General features: G+C 34.6%; 1 protein-coding gene across 1 annotated transcript; it reads left to right on the top strand.

The window, feature by feature from the left end:
- The first annotated feature begins 5,835 nt into the window (after positions 1 to 5,835).
- LOC148869383 (putative polygalacturonase At3g15720) lies at positions 5,836 to 20,829 on the top strand. The gene is made up of 11 exons (XM_088969908.1): positions 5,836 to 5,910; positions 5,994 to 6,017; positions 11,444 to 11,578; positions 12,348 to 12,494; positions 17,985 to 18,155; positions 18,243 to 18,353; positions 19,004 to 19,211; positions 19,318 to 19,399; positions 20,158 to 20,266; positions 20,362 to 20,475; positions 20,605 to 20,829. The coding sequence occupies exons 1-11, from the start codon at positions 5,836 to 5,838 to the stop codon at positions 20,827 to 20,829; spliced, it is 1,401 nt and encodes a 466-aa protein (XP_088826034.1).

The following is a 20,829-nucleotide window of genomic DNA, read 5'->3' as shown; positions in this document are numbered from 1 at the left end:
CTTAGTTCGAACAATTTTATGGAGAACCTTTCACATGAAGATTTGGCATTTGTGGGAGCATGGACTTTTCTGGATTCTTGGCCAACTTAGAGGTCTTATTTATGATTGGAGTGGAGTTTCTAAGAGCGAGTGATAAGTTGAATTTACTGTAAATTCTCCATTGCTCATATTCTTCCAAAGAATTCTATCAAGCTGTTGCATGTTCATCAGTGAAATACTTAGAATGGCTTTAGTACTTCTTTCTTCAAACAAACTGTTGAGGAGGTTAGCATTCCAGGTCGGTTGATTTGTGATTAACTCATTAACTTTCATGTGGAGGAGTTCAGGGCTCTCAGTTCTTTTGGTTGGAATATTGTTCTTGATTTGAGGCACCCATGGGTCCAAGAAAGCTGAGATATATCTGTCATCTCCAATCATCCAAAAAATGTGATTTTTTAGTTCATTTTTTAATCTAATAATACATTTCCACCAAGGAGAGTCCGAGGCTTTTGCCTTTAACTCAAACAAACAATTATCCTTGAAGTATTTTTCTTTTAGTTGCTAGGACCAAAAACTGTTCTTGGAGTTTAGGATTCTCCAAGCTGACTTTAGCATTAAGGCTTTGTTCATCAAGGAGAGCTTTCTTATTCCCAAGCCTCCTAGGGATTATGAAGAGCAAATTGTTATCCATTTGAGGTTACAGTTTCTTGATGTGATTGCACTACTAGCCCACCAGAAGTTTTTTTGCATTATATCCAAAGTTTTACATAAGCTTGGGGAGAGGAGATTTGTTTGCATGATGTACACTAGTATGCTCTACGTAATTGCCTTGACGAGTGTTGTATGACGTGCTTGGGACAAGGTTTTTGCTTGCCGGTGCTCTATCCTTTGGGTGAAGCTATCTAATAGATGATTTTTGTTATGGCTTACACCATTTTCTCCATCTGTAAGCCAGGTTCCCAGGTATATTGAGTTATAGTTTATGATTTTCGTTTTGACTATACAACTTAGCAGTTTTTGGTGAGTTTTGTGCATATTTTTTCTAAACATCACACTTAATTTAGTAGTGTTAACATGCTGCCCTGAGATTTGCTCAAAGAGCTAGAGGGTGGTTTTTATATGATGGAATGAGTCTGGATCTACTTTGCAAAATAAAAAGCAGTTATCTGCAAACAGTAGATGGGTGATGGGTTGTGAATTTTTTGAAAGTTTTATTCCTTGGAGCTTTGAGAGATTTTCTTCCCTTTTTAGGAGTGTTGAGAGAGTTTACATTCCTATGATAAAGAGGTAAGGTGAAAGGGGGTCTCTTTGTCTTAAACCTCTTTTGGTTTTAAAAATACCCATTGTTGTCCCATTGAGTTTGACTGAGAAGGATGTTGTGGATATACACTACCAGATCAGATCACACCAATCTGAAGGAAATCCCATTTTTTTCATTGACTCCACTATGAATTTCTAACCCATCCTATCAAAAGCTTTTGCCATATCAATTTTCATGGTTTCCCATTTCTTCTTTCCTTTATGGGTTTAAAGCTTGTGTGTGATTTCCTTGGCTAGAATGACATTGCCTGTGATACTCCTCCCTTTAATGAAGGCAGCCTTGTTTTCTTGGATTAGATTTTGGAGGAGTGGTTCCATTCTGTTAGCTAGGACTTTGGTGAGGATTTTGTACAAAATATTGCTTAGGCTTATTGGTCTGAAATGTCCTGCTTTTTCTGCACCCCTCTTTTTTGGTATAAAGATTAGATTGGTGTGATTTAATTTTTTTAGTATTCTCTTTGAGTGAAAGAAGCTTTATATCATTCCTATAACATCATCACCCATGAGGTCCCAACAGTGTTGGAAGAAGAAAACAATGTAGCTGTTAGGCCTAGGAGCTTTATGAGGATTCATTTGGAACAGAGCTATCTTGACTTCTTCTTTTAGGGGGGGGGGGGTAACATAAGCTTCTAACTTTCTTTTGTTGGCATTTGATTAAAATGGAGTGAGCTTAAGAGGTTTGGGTCAAAGGATTCTTCTCAACCCGAGATTTGAAGGAGATGTGCTGTGAATTGGGTTGCTATGGCTTCAGGTTCAGATATCCATTGGTCTTGGTTATCTTTCAGGTTTTCTGTTGCTCCTCATCTCCTTTTGTATTTTGCTCTCTGGTGAAAGAATTTGGTGTTTTTGTCACATTCCTTTAGCCATAATTCTCTAGATTGAGTGGTTGTTCCCCACACCAGCTACACAGCCATTATGTTCATGTATTCCAATCTCTTGTTTTATTTCTTCTAGGTGATGACTATTGCTATTAGTTTTGGTTCCTCCTTTATGAACATCAGTTGTATCAATTTTGGACCCGATCATGACTCATGAGACAAGGTTTGTGCGTGCAAACTCTAGTATGGTTAGATAGTTTCATAGTTTGGTAGTTTTGTCTATTAAAGAAAGGATGCTTTTAGGGTGAGCAAATGGGTAAGTTCTACCCAGAATCAAATGGAACCGACCCTACACTGTCTATTGTAGGGTACGGTCTGGTTCCCAATTCTTGGAACTAACCCCACCCAGGTCGGTTCCAAGGTCTAGGGGTTTACTCTATCCGAACTGACCTGAAGAACTGGCTTTGGAACTGAACTTGTCTTGAAATAAACCCCAAAATATTTTTAAGGATGTGAAGATTTGAGCCCAAGCATTCATGGTTAGAAAAGAAATGGTCTCACTTGACCATCAATTTACTTAAGTGATTTGATCACTTGTTTTCATTTTAATATTTGTATGTGTATAATAAATAATGTAAAAGGTAATATTTATAAAATTTAAATTATAATGACAAAATTTCAACCATATATTAATATATTATGATAATCTACATATTAAATTACTCAAAGTTTTAAACTATATATTATCATTATTGAAAATTAAGTTTTTGAAGGACATGTTTCATATTTTTTTTCTTGAAGGGGGAGAGTAAAGAAAGAATAGGTTTTATCGGTAGACCCTGGAGCCAACCCCAAAACCGCCAAGACTAGAACCGACCTTCACAGGGTAGGTTCCAGCTCCAAAAACCTGGAACTGATACCTACATGGTAGGCTCCAGGTTCTGCCATGGAACCTAGCTGTTTTCGGTTGCCTAGGATACAGTAAAGAATTCTAAAGAACAAACTGTTTCATTAGGTATAGAATTAGCGGAGAAGTATGGACAGGCCCAATGCAAATTTTTTATTTCCACTGCAAAACTACAAACATTGAAAAGATCAAAAACCCATATTCTATGCATCCATACCCGTCTGTGAATTGACATCAATTCCAAGCTGACACCTACCCAAAATGTACTTTGAGCCTACAAATTCTGACCGTGGGCTGAATCGTCATTGTTCCTAGAATTAGAACTGTTGGCTCTGGAGTAAAGGACTTTTAGGAGCTAATCTATAATTTTCCAACTATGACATGATGACAGAGAAGCAGCGATTTGATTGGGTGGTTTGGGATCATTCTAGGGTTTTGATTGATTACAGAGTTTTGAAGATTGGGGAGAGCACCATCAATACTGCTGAAGCCTGGACAGCCAAGAAAAATAATTTGTGTAGCTTTGAGGACCAATCATATGAGCACCATCATTGAGGGAGATTCCAAGCTTATTATTGATTCAGTCAACAAGTTGAAATCCTCCCCTTCGTGGACTATTTCAACCATTATGGAAACATCATGGACAACTTTGGTGGTGAGTCATGGGCCACACGGGTGAGTCCATCATGGAATGATGGAAAACTGTGGTAGTGAGTCATGGGCCGTAGGGTGACACCATTGTTGAATATTTCAATCGTCATGGAAGACATGAGCCACAGGAGTGAGCCTATCTGCTTGGATAGATCGTTCAAGAGATTGCGCCTCGATTGTTGAGGATATTGAGACACATACATTTGGGGAAAAAGCATTGAACCCATACCATTTCTTGTCACTCTTTCATATCCCTCTCTCTTCATTAAAAGAGAGAACGAGTGGGCCTATTAGAGACATGAACTTCTCCTATTGATTGATTCTAATAATGATCTAGAGAAGGTTTCAAGGGACTAAAATCAATGGAGAAGCCATTGATTATTACCCTTAAGTTGTGTTTGGTTTGAAGGAAAAAGTATGGAAATGAAGGAAAAGTTAAGGAAACCTTTACAAGCCTTGTATAGCCTTAATGGATGCAATTCTTATATTATTGGATTTTGCACATGGTTCTCTTTTACATTCTTAAAAAAAAAAAGTTGTATGGTTCTATTGGGGATCAAGCAATTTATCCAGCCAATAGTTACCAGTAGATTCGATCTACAAAACTTGGTTCCAATTTGGGGACTGATTTGGGAACATCCTATTGTTTTAGGCAAACATGGTAAATTTAAAGTTAGAAGAGATAGAAACCCTTTATATAGGGGACGTTTGGAACCATGGCTGTTTTTCAAAAAAATGGTGCCACGTCGGATCCACATAGGCATTTCAACAAACACCCATGTATCTCATTGTTTGGTTCAATCAATTATTAAAAAATCGGGCATGCCTCAAAAATTGGGACCCCTCTGATGCATGAAACGCCAAATTTGGTGTTTCATGCATTGGCGAACCGTTTCCCCCGACAATTGACTGATGTGTATTCTATGTGGTGCTTACTTGTTAGCACACATGATGAAAATCACCTTACCAAATAGCATAGTGTTACTCACTATCTACGTGGCATAAGTTTTTTTTTTTTGTGAAAAACAGGTCTTGGAAGAATGAGAGTTTTTTCTTGAAAATCGGTCCCAAAAAATGCCCACGCTTCCAAACCTCCAGCGACATGTACTAGTGCATCAATAGGTATTCCTACAATGGTTGTTCTAGAAGGAAAGACATTCTTGGTGAAGCCTTCAACTTTTAATGGTCCTTGCTTGGCCAAGAACGTTAGTGTTCAAATAGCTAGCTATACACACACACACACACACGCACACACACACACACACACACACACACACACACACACATATATATATATAAAGTGTAAAATACCATAATGAAAAAAAAAAACTTTTTCATTGTTAGGGGGCATTCTTTTTTTGGATTTTGAGAGAGGGGAAAGTTGGTCAATGGGGTTTTGGTTCCCATTGTCCTAGAATCTCATGTTCTTTTTTTTTTTTCAGATTTATGTGGAGACTAGGGAAAGTTTATTTTCCTAGGTAGATAAATAATTTTTTCACCTAGGGGGAAAGTTGCCAACACTTGAATGAGACAAAAAATGCCCTTTTTAATTATGGATTTTTATGCCTAAAATGGCAATTGCCTTATTTACATGAGAAATAAATCAACATGGGTAAATGCACTTACCCGGGTAAGTGTTTCTCAGGTTCAAAGTATCGACACGTATCGGCCCATATTGGTCGATACGTATCATTTTGGGACCCCTCTGATACGCCCCTATAGTGGGTGTATCAGAGGTCTGACCGGTTCAGGGGGTAGATGAGACTTAAACCGCCCCCCTTGAACCAGTTGTGAAAAAAAACTAAAAGCCTGAAACGCTGTATCGATTTGCCCGATATGCCCATATTGGCATATCGATATTTTGAACCTTAACTGTATTTACCCGGATAAATAACTTACCAAAAAGTGAACGGAGTCTTAATATATTTATAAAATACCTTAGACAGAAATATTAATATATATTAAATTTATATAATATAATTATGCTTATTATATAATGTAATAAGCAATGTTATGGAGACATGGAAATTTGTTTTTGCAATGGTTTAATTTGTATGTAGATATGGGAAGCATCATAGCAGTAAGCACGATTAAAGAAGGGGAGGGGATGGATGCAAGCCTATGGATGGCATTCAACAATGTGAATGGACTTTAGCGTCAATGGATCCGGCACTATTGATGGACGGGGTTCTGACTGGTGGAATAATTAATTCATGCAGAGATCATCCTGGCAAGGTGGTTTGTTTTTAGTACAGTTTGCTTTCCTCTTTAATAAACTAATTAAGTGTTGATGCTTTGGTGGAATTTTCATCTTTCAGGGATACACCTCGTCAGCACCAATTGTAAGTATTGCCCTGTTTGATATTGCATGCATATCATCAGCATACCTACACAAAGAAAAGGGTTCAACTATGAAACCGAAAAGATATAATATCCAAGAATATCGGAGTTGAAGTAGTAAAATTTAGGATATCTTACCCTAATTCGTCCCACTATTATTATCCAAGAGTTTTTCTTTTTGTTTACTAGAATTTCCTATTTTGGTTTCATGAAATTTCATTTGGCCCATCCTTTGGTGCGCCCAAATCTTGGCGTTGTCATTTATTTATTCACTTGGTAATCCAATTTAGAAAAGAAAACTGATGAAAATCTAACTTGGAATCTATGTCCCTTCATTTTTTTTTTTCTTTTGATTAATTACTTGCTTTTAGCAAACCAAGAACTGATTCTCCATACCAATCTCCAGTTTTGAAAATTAAAACATGTTAAAATACCTTTCTAGATGTATTGATTAATTATCTTCTTTAATAGCCGATGGTGGACCTCATTGTAGCCTTGCCAACCTATGTAAAAAGCCCAACTTCCCTGGAGAAGTTCTAAATTGAAAACCAGTTTCGTTATTATTTTCTTGGTCTGGGTTCAATATTGTTAAATGAGCAAAGACAACCCTGTTTCGGTTCAGCTGCGGCGATTTGAGTTTCAGGATGTGGAAAGTAGTGAAAGATACCACTACTGTGCTTTACCTTTGAAATAATGGGTTTATGTGTTTGTTTTGCCGAAGATGAGAAGGACGACCACGATAGTTCCTGCTGAGATTATTTTTAGAGAAGGGAACGAATAGGGATATATATTTCAACTGTGGTTATTTTGAACCTGGAAGGATAGACAAGTAAGAAACCCTAATGGCATTTTGTCAATTATCTCAACCTCAGTCATTGAACTAACTAATCTGACATGGCATAAGAGGAAACGTGGTCCAATTAAATGTGTCTTTAGGACTATTGTTATTCAGAAGCAACTAATAAATAGAGCTCATTATGAACAAGAAAATCTTCTGCACTGAATAGATGCTGTGAGAAGCACAAAGCTGCTGAAAATTACAGTCGATAATGGGAAATTCATGCCGCAACGATTTCAAGGAAGTCATTCCATTCCCAATGCAACCATCAAAATTAACAGGTTATTTAGTGAGAGGAGGCTTTGAGTTTTAGCCTTTAGGTTGGCTCCATCAAGTTTTGCAAAGTAAGCAGCTCCTTTGTATCAAATATTTTATTTAAAAACATTTAATAAGATTGATTGGGGTAATCTCATGCGGACAATTTCTTATCACTAATAATGATCTAACTGAAGTAAATTTTAGAAAATAAAAACTTTAAATAATATTCCTTATTTTAAAAAATTAATTATTTTTAACATATATATTTATAGCATTGTTATGTATATCAAATATAATTGGACTTGGTATTTAGCAAATTTCTATGAGGACATGGTGGTGAAGCCTTGCAGCAAAGGGGGTTGCAGTACTAGTATTAGTACTCTTGAGTAACTTAGTCTTGCTTGGATTTCTATTGGGTTTTATTTCATTTGGGTCTCTGTTTTGTTTGAAGGGCTTAATTAGGAATGGCAACGGGGTGGGTTTGGGGGAGGGATCATATTCTCCGTCTCCGATCCTGATTATAAAAGTAATCCTGGTTTCCGTCCTCGATTCCCGTTGGAGATAAAATTTGTCCTCCATCCTCGGTCCCCGACGGGATGGGTTCCCCGTGGGGACTTGAATACGCAATTTTTTTAGATACCAGTATTTATTTGAAAAATAAATTTACTTAAAATAAATAAAAGTTTTAAATTATAAATAAATTTTTAAATATATTTTGATATATATATATATAATATATAAATAGTATAATATAAATAATATAATATATATACATATATACATAATCGAAGTCTGAGCGGAGTGGGGACCTCAATCTCCATCCCCGACCCCAACCCCGATCAGGAAAATTACCAGGCTTAATTAGTTGATGGTGGGTTTCGAACTAGGTTTTAAATGTAGAACAGAGTGCCATAGGGACCAGGAAACGAAAAAATTGCCATCTCTAACCAAATCTAAATTCAATATGATTACTAAACAAATATATACAAAATTTAACATCCAAATCAAAATAGTTAGAGTGGACGCCATATCGGATATCAAATTTTTAGAGTTCAGTGACAGCCTTACTTTACACGTCCATCAAAGAAGAGTTTTGTTTGTTCAAAAGTCTCTCAAAGAGGCGCTCTATACCACAATAGTGCTATCGAATATGGTGCTAATACTAATAGGCATTGGATTAATCTTTCATTTTTTAGAGATAAGAAGAGTAAAATAAATGGAAAAAAAAATAAAAAAAAAAACTAAAAACCCAAAGAGAAAGAAGAGTACTATGCTGACATGTTTCTCTATGTTTACACATACAACAAAAAAATAAGGAAAAGAAAGAGCAATTACACTACATAACAAATGTATGTCGCGCATTTTCATTGTGCACTTAATTTGGAGGAATTAGAGTACTTTATGGATGTGGTGTCTCTATGTTTACACATACATAAAAATAAGGAAAAAAAAAAGAGAAATTACGCTACACAATTGTAGATTTCCTACATTATTATTGTGCACTTATATTATGATATATCTGACATGTTGGACATCAAAAGTTCAATTTTTATCTTCACAAAATTGTAACACACTGTTGAGCCCGTGTGTTTTGATGATAACAAATTCATTGAAAGTACTAATGGTGTATTAAGTATGTGGTTAATCCAAGTTACATATGCTACAAGAATTTTATTGAAAAGGAATAAGTGAAAGCATCGCTTGATTCAGCTGATTAAGTCTAGTAAGGCTTGGCCCCATCCTATATCTCTTATCATAGCTACAAAGCCTAGCCCAACTACCCATGATTAGAACTATTCATGGGCCGGGCTGGGCTGGGCTTGGGCCGGGCTTTTACTCTTCATTAATGGAAATATGTTAGGCCTAAGCCCGATCCCGAAGCCGGACCTAATAAAAAATTAGATTTTTTCCCTATTCAATAATCAATATAAATTAGAATTTATTTACATTAAAAAAATATAAATTCAAAATTTATTTACATTAAAAAAAGAATATAAAGAAGGGAAAAGGGATGTGGAGAAGAAGGGTTCGATTGGAAAAATAAGGGAAAGAGGTGAAAAAAAGAGGAGTATTCGACTAGGGTTTTTAGGTTTAATTATAGGTCAGGCCGGGCCGGGCTTTTTGGCCCGAGGTTAAGCCCGCGGGCCCATATACCTGTTCAAGCCCGTCCGGGGGCCGGGCCGGCCCATCAGGCCACCTGACCCATGAACAGGTCTACCCATGATTACCTTAAATTTAGGGTTGCATGTTGGGATGCCAAATTTGAAGAATTTCAACTACATTAAGCTTCCATTGGGGTTCAACCTATTGAAAATTTATCAAACTCCCAATCCAACAAAACCCAAGTTCCACCCTACTTTGGATCCTAGCTAGGGTCCATTTTATGGTTAGTCTTGGTTTGGCCTTGTGGGCTTTTGTGGTGAGGAAGACCCCTCATCTTTCTAATATAGACTAGTAAATTAAATGTGCACATGACAATTTCATATATTAATAATTGTAGTAACAATAATAGTATCAAAGATGTGTCTACATCTTTTTATAAATTTTCTATATTTTTCCATATTTGTTTATATTTATGCTTAATTTTAAACTTTTATTATTTAATTATGACATTACAAGATGGCTTGTTTGACATAACACAGAAAATAGTTTTATTTCTTTGTCAATTTTAAAAGTTTACTCCATTTCTATGATAAATAAAAACAAACAATTCTTGTTTATGACACTTATTTTTGTGTAATATGATGAGTGCATAATACTCGGGATGCCTCCTAATTTTGTATAAACTTTTTATGTTTTTTATAGCCTTTAGTATTTTATCTATTTTTAATTTTGTATTGTTTAATTATGACATTATGGGTTAATCTAGACCATTGAATTTCTAAACCATTCTCTGAATGAGAAATATTTTTCTTTGTAAGACAATTTTAAATTTTGTATTCCATTTACATTATCGATAAAAGTAAATGGTTATATGACATATCAGAGATGTGCCAAATTTTCTTCAGAATTTTTTTAATTTTCTATTTCTATATATTTTTTTAAATTATATCATTTGATTATAGCATTATGGGTTGACGCAATTGAATTGGATAGTTGACCCATTTGGTTTTAAATTTTGTATTTCATTACGTCATTAATAAAAAGATTTTTTGTTTATCACAATTATCTTTTGTGGATATGAATTAAGGTCCCGTTTGGTTCATGGGAATAGGGGTCTGGAATTGGAATTGGAACCGAAATAGGTTATTCTGATTCCAACTGTTTGGTTTAGCGGAATCAGAATCCCATTCCCATTCCTGCTAGAATGGCATTTCTCAGTTTGAGGAAATGGCCATTCCCTGCCCCTCCCCTAGGAATGAAATCCCATTCCTGTCTAAACCAAACAGACCATGGGAATACACCATTCTGACTCCAAAGGATTTTGATTCTGACTACAAACCAAATGGGCCCTAATACATAATATTAGAGATGTGTCTAATTTTTTTTTCTATAGTCTTCTATAATTTTTGTATTTTTTTAGAAAAATATTCTTTAATATGGCATCATGGATTGGTCCCAATTGATCTAGAGGGTTGAACCATTGACTCGCCACTTAGAGAGGAAAATGATTTCATTCCTAAATAAATTTTAAATTTTCTATTCCATTTGCATCATCAATATAAACACTTCTTATTTATCATGCTTATTTTTTCTCAATATGACAATTATATAATATTTAGTGTTCTGCCCAAATTTTTCTAAAATTTTCTTTATTTCAATATTATTATCTATTTTTTAATTTTTAATATTAATTATGACATTGTAAATTCACATGTTTGACCCAAATGGTTGAACTCCTTTAGTCCTTACAAATCACCTGAAAAGCCAGTTTCGTTTCTAAGTCAATTTTAAAAATGGATTTGTTAGTACAATTTAATGGTGAAAAATAAAAATACTTTAGATATAAGATTCAACCAAAGATAATGAGTATATCCTTAAATGTGGATCTTAACGAGGGAATGAAATGTATTGAAAAGTAATAATCAAATTCCAACTTGGAGAAACCAAAATCCAACTTGTCCATTAAATATCAATAAGAGAAAAAGGTAAGTATATAATGCAATGCATTAATTGCTATAACTTAGAAAAAAAAAACTGCATAAATAGATATCAATGAGAAGAACCTAACTATAGTTGCAAACTTGCAACAGTTTCGCTGAATTCAGAGATAGAATGGTGAGAATCTATCTCTCTCCCTATATATATATATATAATGTGCAGTTTTTGTTTTCTGTCTCAATGGCTAGATATTGTTTCTTTAATTTGACATGAATATGGTTTTGTATGAAGGGACTCTTCACCGTTTTCTTGATTTTGGGCATGGCTTCGTTTGGATTGAGTGGTAGATTCGATGTCATGAAGTCAAGTACTTTCAATGTGGAAGACTTTGGAGCCGTCGGCGACGGCAAAACAGATGATTCGCAAGTAAGCTGGCTGTTTCCCTGTATATTTTGGCTGTTTTTTTAGTTGTGAAAACTTCAGATGGACATGCATATATGGAGAGATAGCATAGAAAAGAAAAAGATGCATGCAGCTGAAATCATTTTACAATTTATCGCTATATGGGTTCTATGATACCGGAAAGATAAGATATTGGAAAACTTAATAGCTTATAATCAGCTCATATCACAAAATAGGTGATCGTCTATCAGGTGGTATTAGTCAAAATTTTCCGGGTGGTTTGATTGGTCAAAACTTTTCTGATATTATATCATTAATTTACTTTCATTTTCCTAATTTTTCCGATGTAATATGGGTTCCGCAAGTTTGAATTGAGAGGATCAACTCATCAACAATCCTCTGGAAAATGATGTACTGGAAAATCAAAGATAATGTTAGTTTCCTTCAGCTACTATTCACCTTTTACAGTATTTTTCCATGCATGCAACCAAACGAGCTCAGATCTACTATCCGCTAGACGCTACAATTAATCGCACATCAGAAACATCTCAGGTCTACTATCCAATGCGCGGCTGTAGTGTCTTGTGGGTAATGCGTGGATAGCAAATCCGATCTCTAAGCAAATATGTTGAAATAGATTTTTCATTGTTTTTTTTTCGGAAATTATTTGTAGAGGTTCAAATTCAATTAATGGAATTAATTGACTATATATATATATATGTTGAGTATTTGTCTTTAGTAAATAAGTTTTATGCTAGTGCGTTATAATTTATAAATGGTTTGAAATCTGAAGGCTTTTATGAGAGTGTGGGAAGCGGTGTGCGGAGCCAACTCAGGTATTAATCACACGATTCACACTCTTGTTATACCTGCCAAGACATTCTTGTTGAAGCCTGTGGAATTCAACGGACCCTGCAAAGCCACTGAAATTGAGGTTCAGGTAACGTAAGAGTAATTAATATATATGGCTGCTATTTATTTCTCCTCTTTTCAAAAAAAAAAAATTTTTGCATTTTAAGCCTAAAGCTATCGTAGCAGTTTTTGGCTTTACAAGGCGGGCCTCACTCAGATAGAATTTGGTGAAATTCCTTACGTTAATTATAATTAATATTAATAAATTGATATTAATCATTATTTTTAGAATAAAATTATTAATAAAAAATAATAATTCAAATAATAAAAAACAATTTTTATCGTAATAATAATATGATTATTATTTTATGAATAAATAGTATTATGATAATAAGTCATATTTAATATATTAAATAATATTTTAATAATATATATATATATATATATATATATTTAATTTTAGTAAAATATGAGTGTGTTACTAATAATAAATTATGAATAAAATGTGAAAAGAGCATTTTGGAGACAAAAAATAAAAATGTTGTTAGGGAACAACCTCTTGTCTAAAGTCCTTTGCTTTTAAGTAGGGTGATCATTCTTGGTCTAGCCTAGAAACCCAGCTCGGCCTAGACCTTAAATTTCTGGGCTTAGGCCCAGGTTTTTGCATGGAAATCCGGCCCATATATAAATATATAATTTTTATGTTATAATATATTATATTATGAATTATATATACTTAATATTACATATTTTATACATTATATTTATATGCAAATATATTTTATTTTATATGAAACATTTACTATTTTATATAAAACATAAATTTTTAACACATAAATATTCATGAGTTGACACACGAGCCAACACATGAATCAAATCAAGTATGAGAGTTGCCCTTCTAGACAAGACCTTTTTATGGATGAAGGCCTTTCTTTATTTTCATTCTTGAACAATGAAGACTTGGGATCAAAGTCATCAAACTCAATTCTAACACTCGCTATTGAGTATTATTCCATGTTCTACATTGCTCAAGAATAGAAATGAACTAGTAGGGAAACGTGCGGTGTGCAAACTTTGTTAGGCAAAAGCTAAACAATAGAAACACATTACAGTAAATAATTGGTTTATATTTTATTTTTTTAAATAATCAATATATTTATATTTTATATATTTATTTTTAATATTATTTTGTAATACAAAAATAATAATAATTAATTTCGATTAGGGTTGTTCATCAAACCAATGAAACCGACCAAATTGACCTAACTCAACCTGAGTTGGTCACTTTCTAGTATTTCCATTCAGATTTAGTTCAGCAATTTCTCAACATGACCATGTCAGGTAAGTTTCGATTTGGCCATTTGTAAATCGATCAAAATTGAATCAACTCGATCACAGATATATACTAATATTTATATTTTAAATATAACATTTTAATACAAAAAAGTGGTAAATTCCCTTATTTCTTAATCTAAAAATTTTTTATATTTTAAATTTAATTTTTAAAGTTTAAATCTTTTGAACCAACTAACCAAATCAAAAATCGATGCAAATCGATACTAGTGCTTTTTAACCCATCGTTGACCCGGTTGATTGAACCCTTCAAACCATCACCGGCCATGATTCCAAGTTTGATTCTATAAAGTTTAAATCTTTTGAACCAACCAACCAAACCAAAAATTGATCCAAACCAAAACTAGTGTTTTTAATCCATCGTTGACTTAGTCGGTTGAACCCTTCGAACCATCACCAAACATTGATTCTGGGTCTGGTTCTATTGAAACCCACCCTTTCGGTAAAAAACCATTGACTTAGTCAGAAATTGACCACCTGAATGGTTTGATCGTTGATCCATTCGACCTGGTCACCAAGTTGCAAGTTGCACACTTAATGTATGTGAAAAATTTCAAAACCCATAACTTTGCACTCCAAGTCCGATTAAGGTGATCTTTTTTTATTATTTTGGGTAACTTTTCGATATCTATGCATTCCAAGGTTCCATGGGTGACTTGTCCAACTAATTTTGTGAAAACCCCCTTTTTGTCCTCAAATCAAAAATTTTAATATTTTTTATAACTAAAAAACTAAATAAAATACACGTATATAAATATATACACATTTATATATGCATATATATATATATATATTTAAATTTATAAAATGTTGATGTGGAACAATCTGACCCGTTCCACCAAGACTATTGAATTGGTAGCTACAACCCAAATACAAAAGTGGGTGGGTCTCTAGGTCAGTTTTTAAAACACTAACCGGTACAACTCAAGTTGTTCAGTTTTCACTAATGGTTAGGTTAGTTTTTAAAACACTGACTGGTACAACTCAAGTTGTTCAGTTTTCACTAATGGTTAGTTAGTTTCAAGTGACCAACTCTCCAACCCGACCAAATTAGTTTGGTTGGCCAAACAATTTGCAATTGAATCGAACCAAACCAACCAGTGAACACTTGTAATTTCAACTAAATTAATAGTATAATCTCTAACAAATAACAATAGTTTAATCTCCAATAATTATTGAAAAATTATAACAAAAATACACAATTATTGAAAATAAAATTATAACAAAATTACAATAAATAACTAATAAAAAGCTAAATACCTCTAACTTCTTTAATCTATTTTTTACTATTTCAATAATAGTTAAATTTATTATATTATTTAATAATAGATAAATTATTTATATTTTATATTCTTATTATTAAATCTATTATAATTAATTATGTAGTTCTGATAAATTTTTTAAAGTTATTATATAATTTCGTTATTTAATCTACTTTTTATTTTTTAAATAATGTTTAAAATATGATTTAGAAATTAAAGTTATTTACAATATCATTATTTCTACTTTTAAGAAATTTTTAAATTTTATTACATAAGTTCACTATTTTAACTATTTAAAATTCAGTTATAATCAATATTTCATTATTTAAAATATTTAGGTAGAATATTTAACTAAGATGTAAAATATTTAATGTTTTTGTTATTTAAGTTTTATTTATTTTAAAGTTATTACGATTGAGCTATTTTTAATATTTTGTTACTTAAAATATTTTTTTGTTATTTAAAATATTTAACTATTAGAACCTTGATGTACACATTTAGACGCATTGTTTGCTAACCGTTGTTGACCCGGACAGCCAGACCGTTTGGCCCGATAGTCGCCAGGAAACCAGTTCAGTTTCACCCTTAACTTGGTCCTTTGCCAAAAACATTGATTTGGTCCGTGACCCACTAACCCAGGTGGTCAAGCCGTCGACTCATTCAGCTCGAATTGAACAATCAAACCGTTGACCCAAAAAGCTGTATACAGAATGGTTCTGTTCTGGGTCAGGTTTTAAAACCTTGTTTAGACCTATGTTCTCCAAAATTTTGAAAAAAGATTGAAAAATTAAAATAGCTAAAAAGCCAATGCAGGTGACTATGTGTTTAGATGAGACATGTTTGTAGTTAACAATTTTCTAGGAATGGGGTTAACCACTCCTATTTTTTAGTTAATGAGCTTACCCACTCTAACTGTCCTAATTTCTTGGGCAAAAAACATTGGAGATTGCCATGCTGACATGGCAACTCCTAGTGCTTCTATTTTGCACCCCTCTGAAATTGCTAAACCAAGTTTAGGAATTAAATGAGGCCCATTGTCTTTATTTTTGTATAATAGGCTCAAAACTTAGCTAAGCCTAACCTAGTTTGGGTTTGTACAGTGCCTTTTTCATCTATTATATGTTATTTAATTTAAAAATTTTAAATAATTAATTTTTTAATTAGACTAAAAAAATCCCCTAAGCCTGGCTCAGGCCCATGTAAGGCAAGGTCTGGGCTTATAATTTAGGCGCCTAAGGTGCATACGGAGCCTAGGCCGAGGTTGAAACCTTTATCATGGGTGCTAAACCCAGCCCAGTCAATGATCACCCCTACTTTCAAGACATTAGATGTTGAAAACAGACCAAAAGAACAAGGCCTAAGTAGCTTCTTTAAAGAAGCTGAGAGAACTACAGTGCTCCCAAATGGGCCCTTAGTTCACAATACCATAACTTAAAAGGCTCTAAAGGGGCAGTCACATGTGTCAGGGGTTCGGTTATGGGGTCAAACGGTCTAACCATTCGAACCAAATACTCGGCCCATTCTGACAAGAAAATAAAAAAATAAAAAATGATCACAACTGTTCGAACGGTTAAACACCCGATTCAGCGGTTTGCTGACCAAAATCAACAGTTTTGGATGGAAATCCGGTTTTTGAGAAAAATGGAACCGGTCACCTGACCGATTCCTGGTTTCTCTAGTCCAACCATCCAGTCCGATCCGATTTTGAAAATCAAGTAGCAAAGCTTTGGTTTAGCTGATTTGAAGAAGCCACTAAAAAAAGCTTGGACAAAGGCATTTTTCTGGGCTGAATGATTGCAAATCTGGGCTTTCCAGGTAGGGGTGCAACCATGCAAGTGGGTACGATTTTATCTCAAACCACATTTTTGCCAAAAATAAAATATAATATAACTGTTAACTTGGTCATCAATCCGATGAATGATCAAGTTAACCATTCACTCATTTGACCCAGTCTTTTTTTGACGTAGACTATTGAACTATTGACATGCCACCTAGACCAATCAATTTTTGAAACTTTGGTTTGTTATTAATGTTTTCATCGTATAGTGGAATCAGCCGGTCGGAATATTGGATTGGACCCATCACTTGACCAAGATTTCATATCTATTTTTAGATTTTATATATTTAATTTTAAAACCTTGGATTGACCCATCATTTGACCAAGATTTCATATATATTTTTAGATTTTATATATTTAATTTTAAAACCATAGATTGACCCATTGTCATAGAGGGTTTGAACTGCTGATCCACGACTTAGACTAACAAATTGTTTTATTTCTGAGTTAGTTTTTGAAAAATTAGTTTTTATACCATTACATTCATGGGGTATAAAGTTAATTACTGAAATTTAGTGGTGGAAAACAAAAATGCAAAAAAGAAAGGAGTTAATGAGAGAGAGTAGGATGAACTGAAAAAATATAAGGGTATTTAAATCAATAAAAAGACCTAGAAACATTCGATGTACATTCTCACATTAAGATTGACATTGTGCAAAAAAATTGGGTTAGGATTGATTAAGTTAGGTGTTATTTGGCAAGTCTTTTTTAAAAGATCTGATAGCCAAAAGATGTAATAGGAATCACATGAAAATCTTGGCACCTCAAAGACCGTTTGGTTGGAGGCACATCTTTTTGTGTGAAGACAAAGCGAAAAAAAGCAAAAAATTCCATTTCTAGCTTCCTGAAATAAGCTCCAATTGAGTTTTTTGCATCTTTTTGGTGCACATTCCCAAACCAAATGGAAAAAGATAAAAACACAGATTTCCAGACTTTTGAATAGCCAACAGCCCACATAGAAAGATATGCCAAACGGGGCTTTAGTCTTAATGCAGTAAAGCCAATCCTAAAAGCTGAGCTGACCAAACTGAACCAATATATCCATTAAAAAAATGAATATATAATTACACACGAACCATCATTTTGCTATTAGATTGAAGTTATATTTCCACCACGGTGAAAGCAGGTTCTAGGGAACATAGTCGCACCCAGTGACAAATCAGCTTGGAGTGGCTTCGGAATGGATAAATGGATTGCCTTCTCCCATGTAAATGGTCTCACCATCAATGGACCAGGACAAATCGATGGCAGGGGTTCTTCTTGGTGGTCACAACCTTGCACATTCAACGAATTAAATGTGTGTAAAATATTTTCATTTTTCATCCATTTCCTTCATCCTCATTTTAATTTATTTGGGTTTAACCATTATACCTATATTTTTCAGGCATTCGAATGCCAACGACCAACAGTAAGTGCAAAACATTCATTCTTTTTGTTGAAGAGCTCTTGGCTGCCCACATTTGACAGCCTCTACTGCCTACAGGGTTCTTTCCAAGTGAGACATTAGTCCATGGGTTCTATAGGAAAATCTTATAATCAATCAACTGATATCATAAAAGTGGTAATTAATCAAATTCTAATCATCTAAGTTAAAAGTTCTTCCGGTATCATACCTTTCCGGCATTTTTTCCTTAGAATGGTTTCAACAAAGTTACTGTTTCAAAATGCCAATTGGCTGGTTGGCAAGGTCCCCTGCTTCTTGCAGCAGAGACTTAGGATTAAATCCCCACAGTACCAGGATTGCGGGAGTTATGGGTTTGGGGATAGACTACTACCCCAGCTGTATAGGCCCATGGATTAAAAAAAGATACTGTTACATGAGATTCATATACACTAATGTATCAAGGAGGGAGAGCCTTGTACCAGGAGAGGCTGTTGAAAGTAAACAACCAAACGTTTCAAATCCGGATCTGCTCCTTACATTGCATCTCAACCACGCATTGGAAATATCTGCTGTACTTTGTGTTATTCATGGGGAGATATTTCCAATACATGGTGGGATGGGGCTGTGAGGTCAGTGTGAGGTGTGCTCTGTGAGGAGTAAATCCTAATTCAAACGTTTCCCCCTTTTCTTTAGCACGGGGCTATTGCTAGAGAATCACATGGAAATGGGCTTTTTGAAGTATGTGTTTGGTAATGATCCAGGCACTACAATTTAACGCATGTAATGGGCTTCGACTAAATGGGCTACACCATGTAAACAGCCCGAGAAATCATATCTCCATAGAGAGCTGCAGTTATGCAACCTTGTACCAACTCCAAATAAATTCCCCAAAAGACAGTCCAAACACTGATGGCATTGACATATCCAATTCCACCCAAGTTAGAATCATAAACTCTACCATTTCAACGGGTAAGTTTCCTTCCTTTTGTTTTATCTGTTGTACTGTAATTAACCTTTCTTTTTCTTCTAATATGAACTAACCTGACTGTTATTACTTAAATTTCTTTTGTTATAGGTGATGACTGTATTGCTATTAATTCCGGCTCCTCCTATATCAACATCAGTTATGTCAACTGTGGACCGGGTCATGGGATAAGGTTTGTGTAACCCCGTTATGGTTCAATGGTTGCTTGAAAGAGTGATTTGGTAGTTTTGTCAAGTGTAGGAAATGCTGTTTTCGATTGCCGACTAAATGGGTCTCAAGACTCTCAGGAGTCAAGAGCTAACCACTTTTCCCATGTTTCAGGAGTCTGAAACAAAGGATCATATAGATTGGTAGGTCTGACAGGGAAGATTAACTAGTCCATTTCTTTGGTGGAACCTATTGAGATGTGGGTATAATTTCGCCCACAGACTATAAATAAGGACCAAGATGGGGACCCGAGAACCTTGATCCCTATTATGCCTCAAAGTTTCCCACTTATATTATTAATATCTTTATAGTTTTGCCACCCCCACCAATCCGGCAGTACCCAAATAACAACTTGCTCAGTATCATCACTTAGAGAGAGAGAGAGACCAAAATCACTTATTATGGCAGCATTTGACAAGTCTTTCTGCAGTCTTTTGGGCTTTGGTAAGATCAGAAGACCGAAAAACTAAAAGATAGAAAAACCAGAAGACGTGTCCGTGGAAAGACCGAAAATGACACCTATATTTCAAAAAGCCCAATAGGCCGAACCACTTAAAATGGTCATTATCATCTATGCTCTGGAAAATCTTTCTAAAAGGACTTGCCAAACAGCACCTATATTTTTTGACAGCCTAGAAACCAGCTAGCTTGCATTATTACCTATTTTTAATAGGGTAATTGAAAATATATAGCAACAAACTACCTTCTTCTATTAATTTGTAGTATAGGAAGCTTGGGAGCATTAGGATCTTATGCCACTGTGGAAGAAATACATGTGCAATACTGCAATTTCTTTGGAACAGAGACTGGAGCAAGGATCAAGACATGGCAGGTAATGGAGCTCTCATGGTAGAATTAATATGATCATTAAGCAAGCACTTACATTTACATGATCCTTTCACGTTTGCTACTGCAACTCTTGTCCAGGGGGGATCTGGGTATGCTAGGAGGATCTTCTTCTTTGAAATCACAGTCACAGAAGTGGATATCCCTATCATCATTGATCAGTATTACTGCCCCAGCAGGAATTGCCCAAATAAAGTAAGAAGGCTGAACTAAATTAATCAACACAGTGGCTTTATTTTCTGAATATTAATGTAATTAACAAACTAGCTAGATTGACGATATTGAATGTGTTTGTTTGTATGTTGACTTGGAATGATGATGAAGACCTCAGCAGTTGAAGTGAGTGATGTGACTTACAATGGAATTCGTGGGTCTTCAACCAAGGAAGATGTTATCAGTCTTTGTTGCAGCGAGACTGTTGCTTGCAGAAACATTGTAATGAACTTCGTTAACCTAACATCAACAGCTCCAGGAAAAGAAGCTCGCTCCTACTGCTTAAATGCTCATGGAAGATCTATACATACAAATCCTCCTGTACATTGCCTATAG

This window comes from Nelumbo lutea, chromosome 2 (genome assembly GCF_056320005.1).
Source record: "Nelumbo lutea isolate HS-2025 chromosome 2, American lotus-T2T, whole genome shotgun sequence".
Taxonomy (NCBI): Eukaryota; Viridiplantae; Streptophyta; class Magnoliopsida; order Proteales; family Nelumbonaceae; genus Nelumbo; species Nelumbo lutea.
This window is presented reverse-complemented; position numbering and strand designations above follow the sequence as displayed.

Bases quoted from the DNA above. Each gene is read 5' to 3' on its own strand.
- LOC148869383 (XM_088969908.1), top strand. From the start codon at position 5,836: ATGGATCCGGCACTATTGATGGACGGGGTTCTGACTGGTGGAATAATT. The intron at 6,018-11,443 runs GTAAGTATTGCC...TTTTGTATGAAG, and splicing joins ACACCTCGTCAGCACCAATT to GGACTCTTCACCGTTTTCTT. The intron at 18,354-19,003 runs GTGAGACATTAG...GTAATGATCCAG, and splicing joins GCCTACAGGGTTCTTTCCAA to GCACTACAATTTAACGCATG.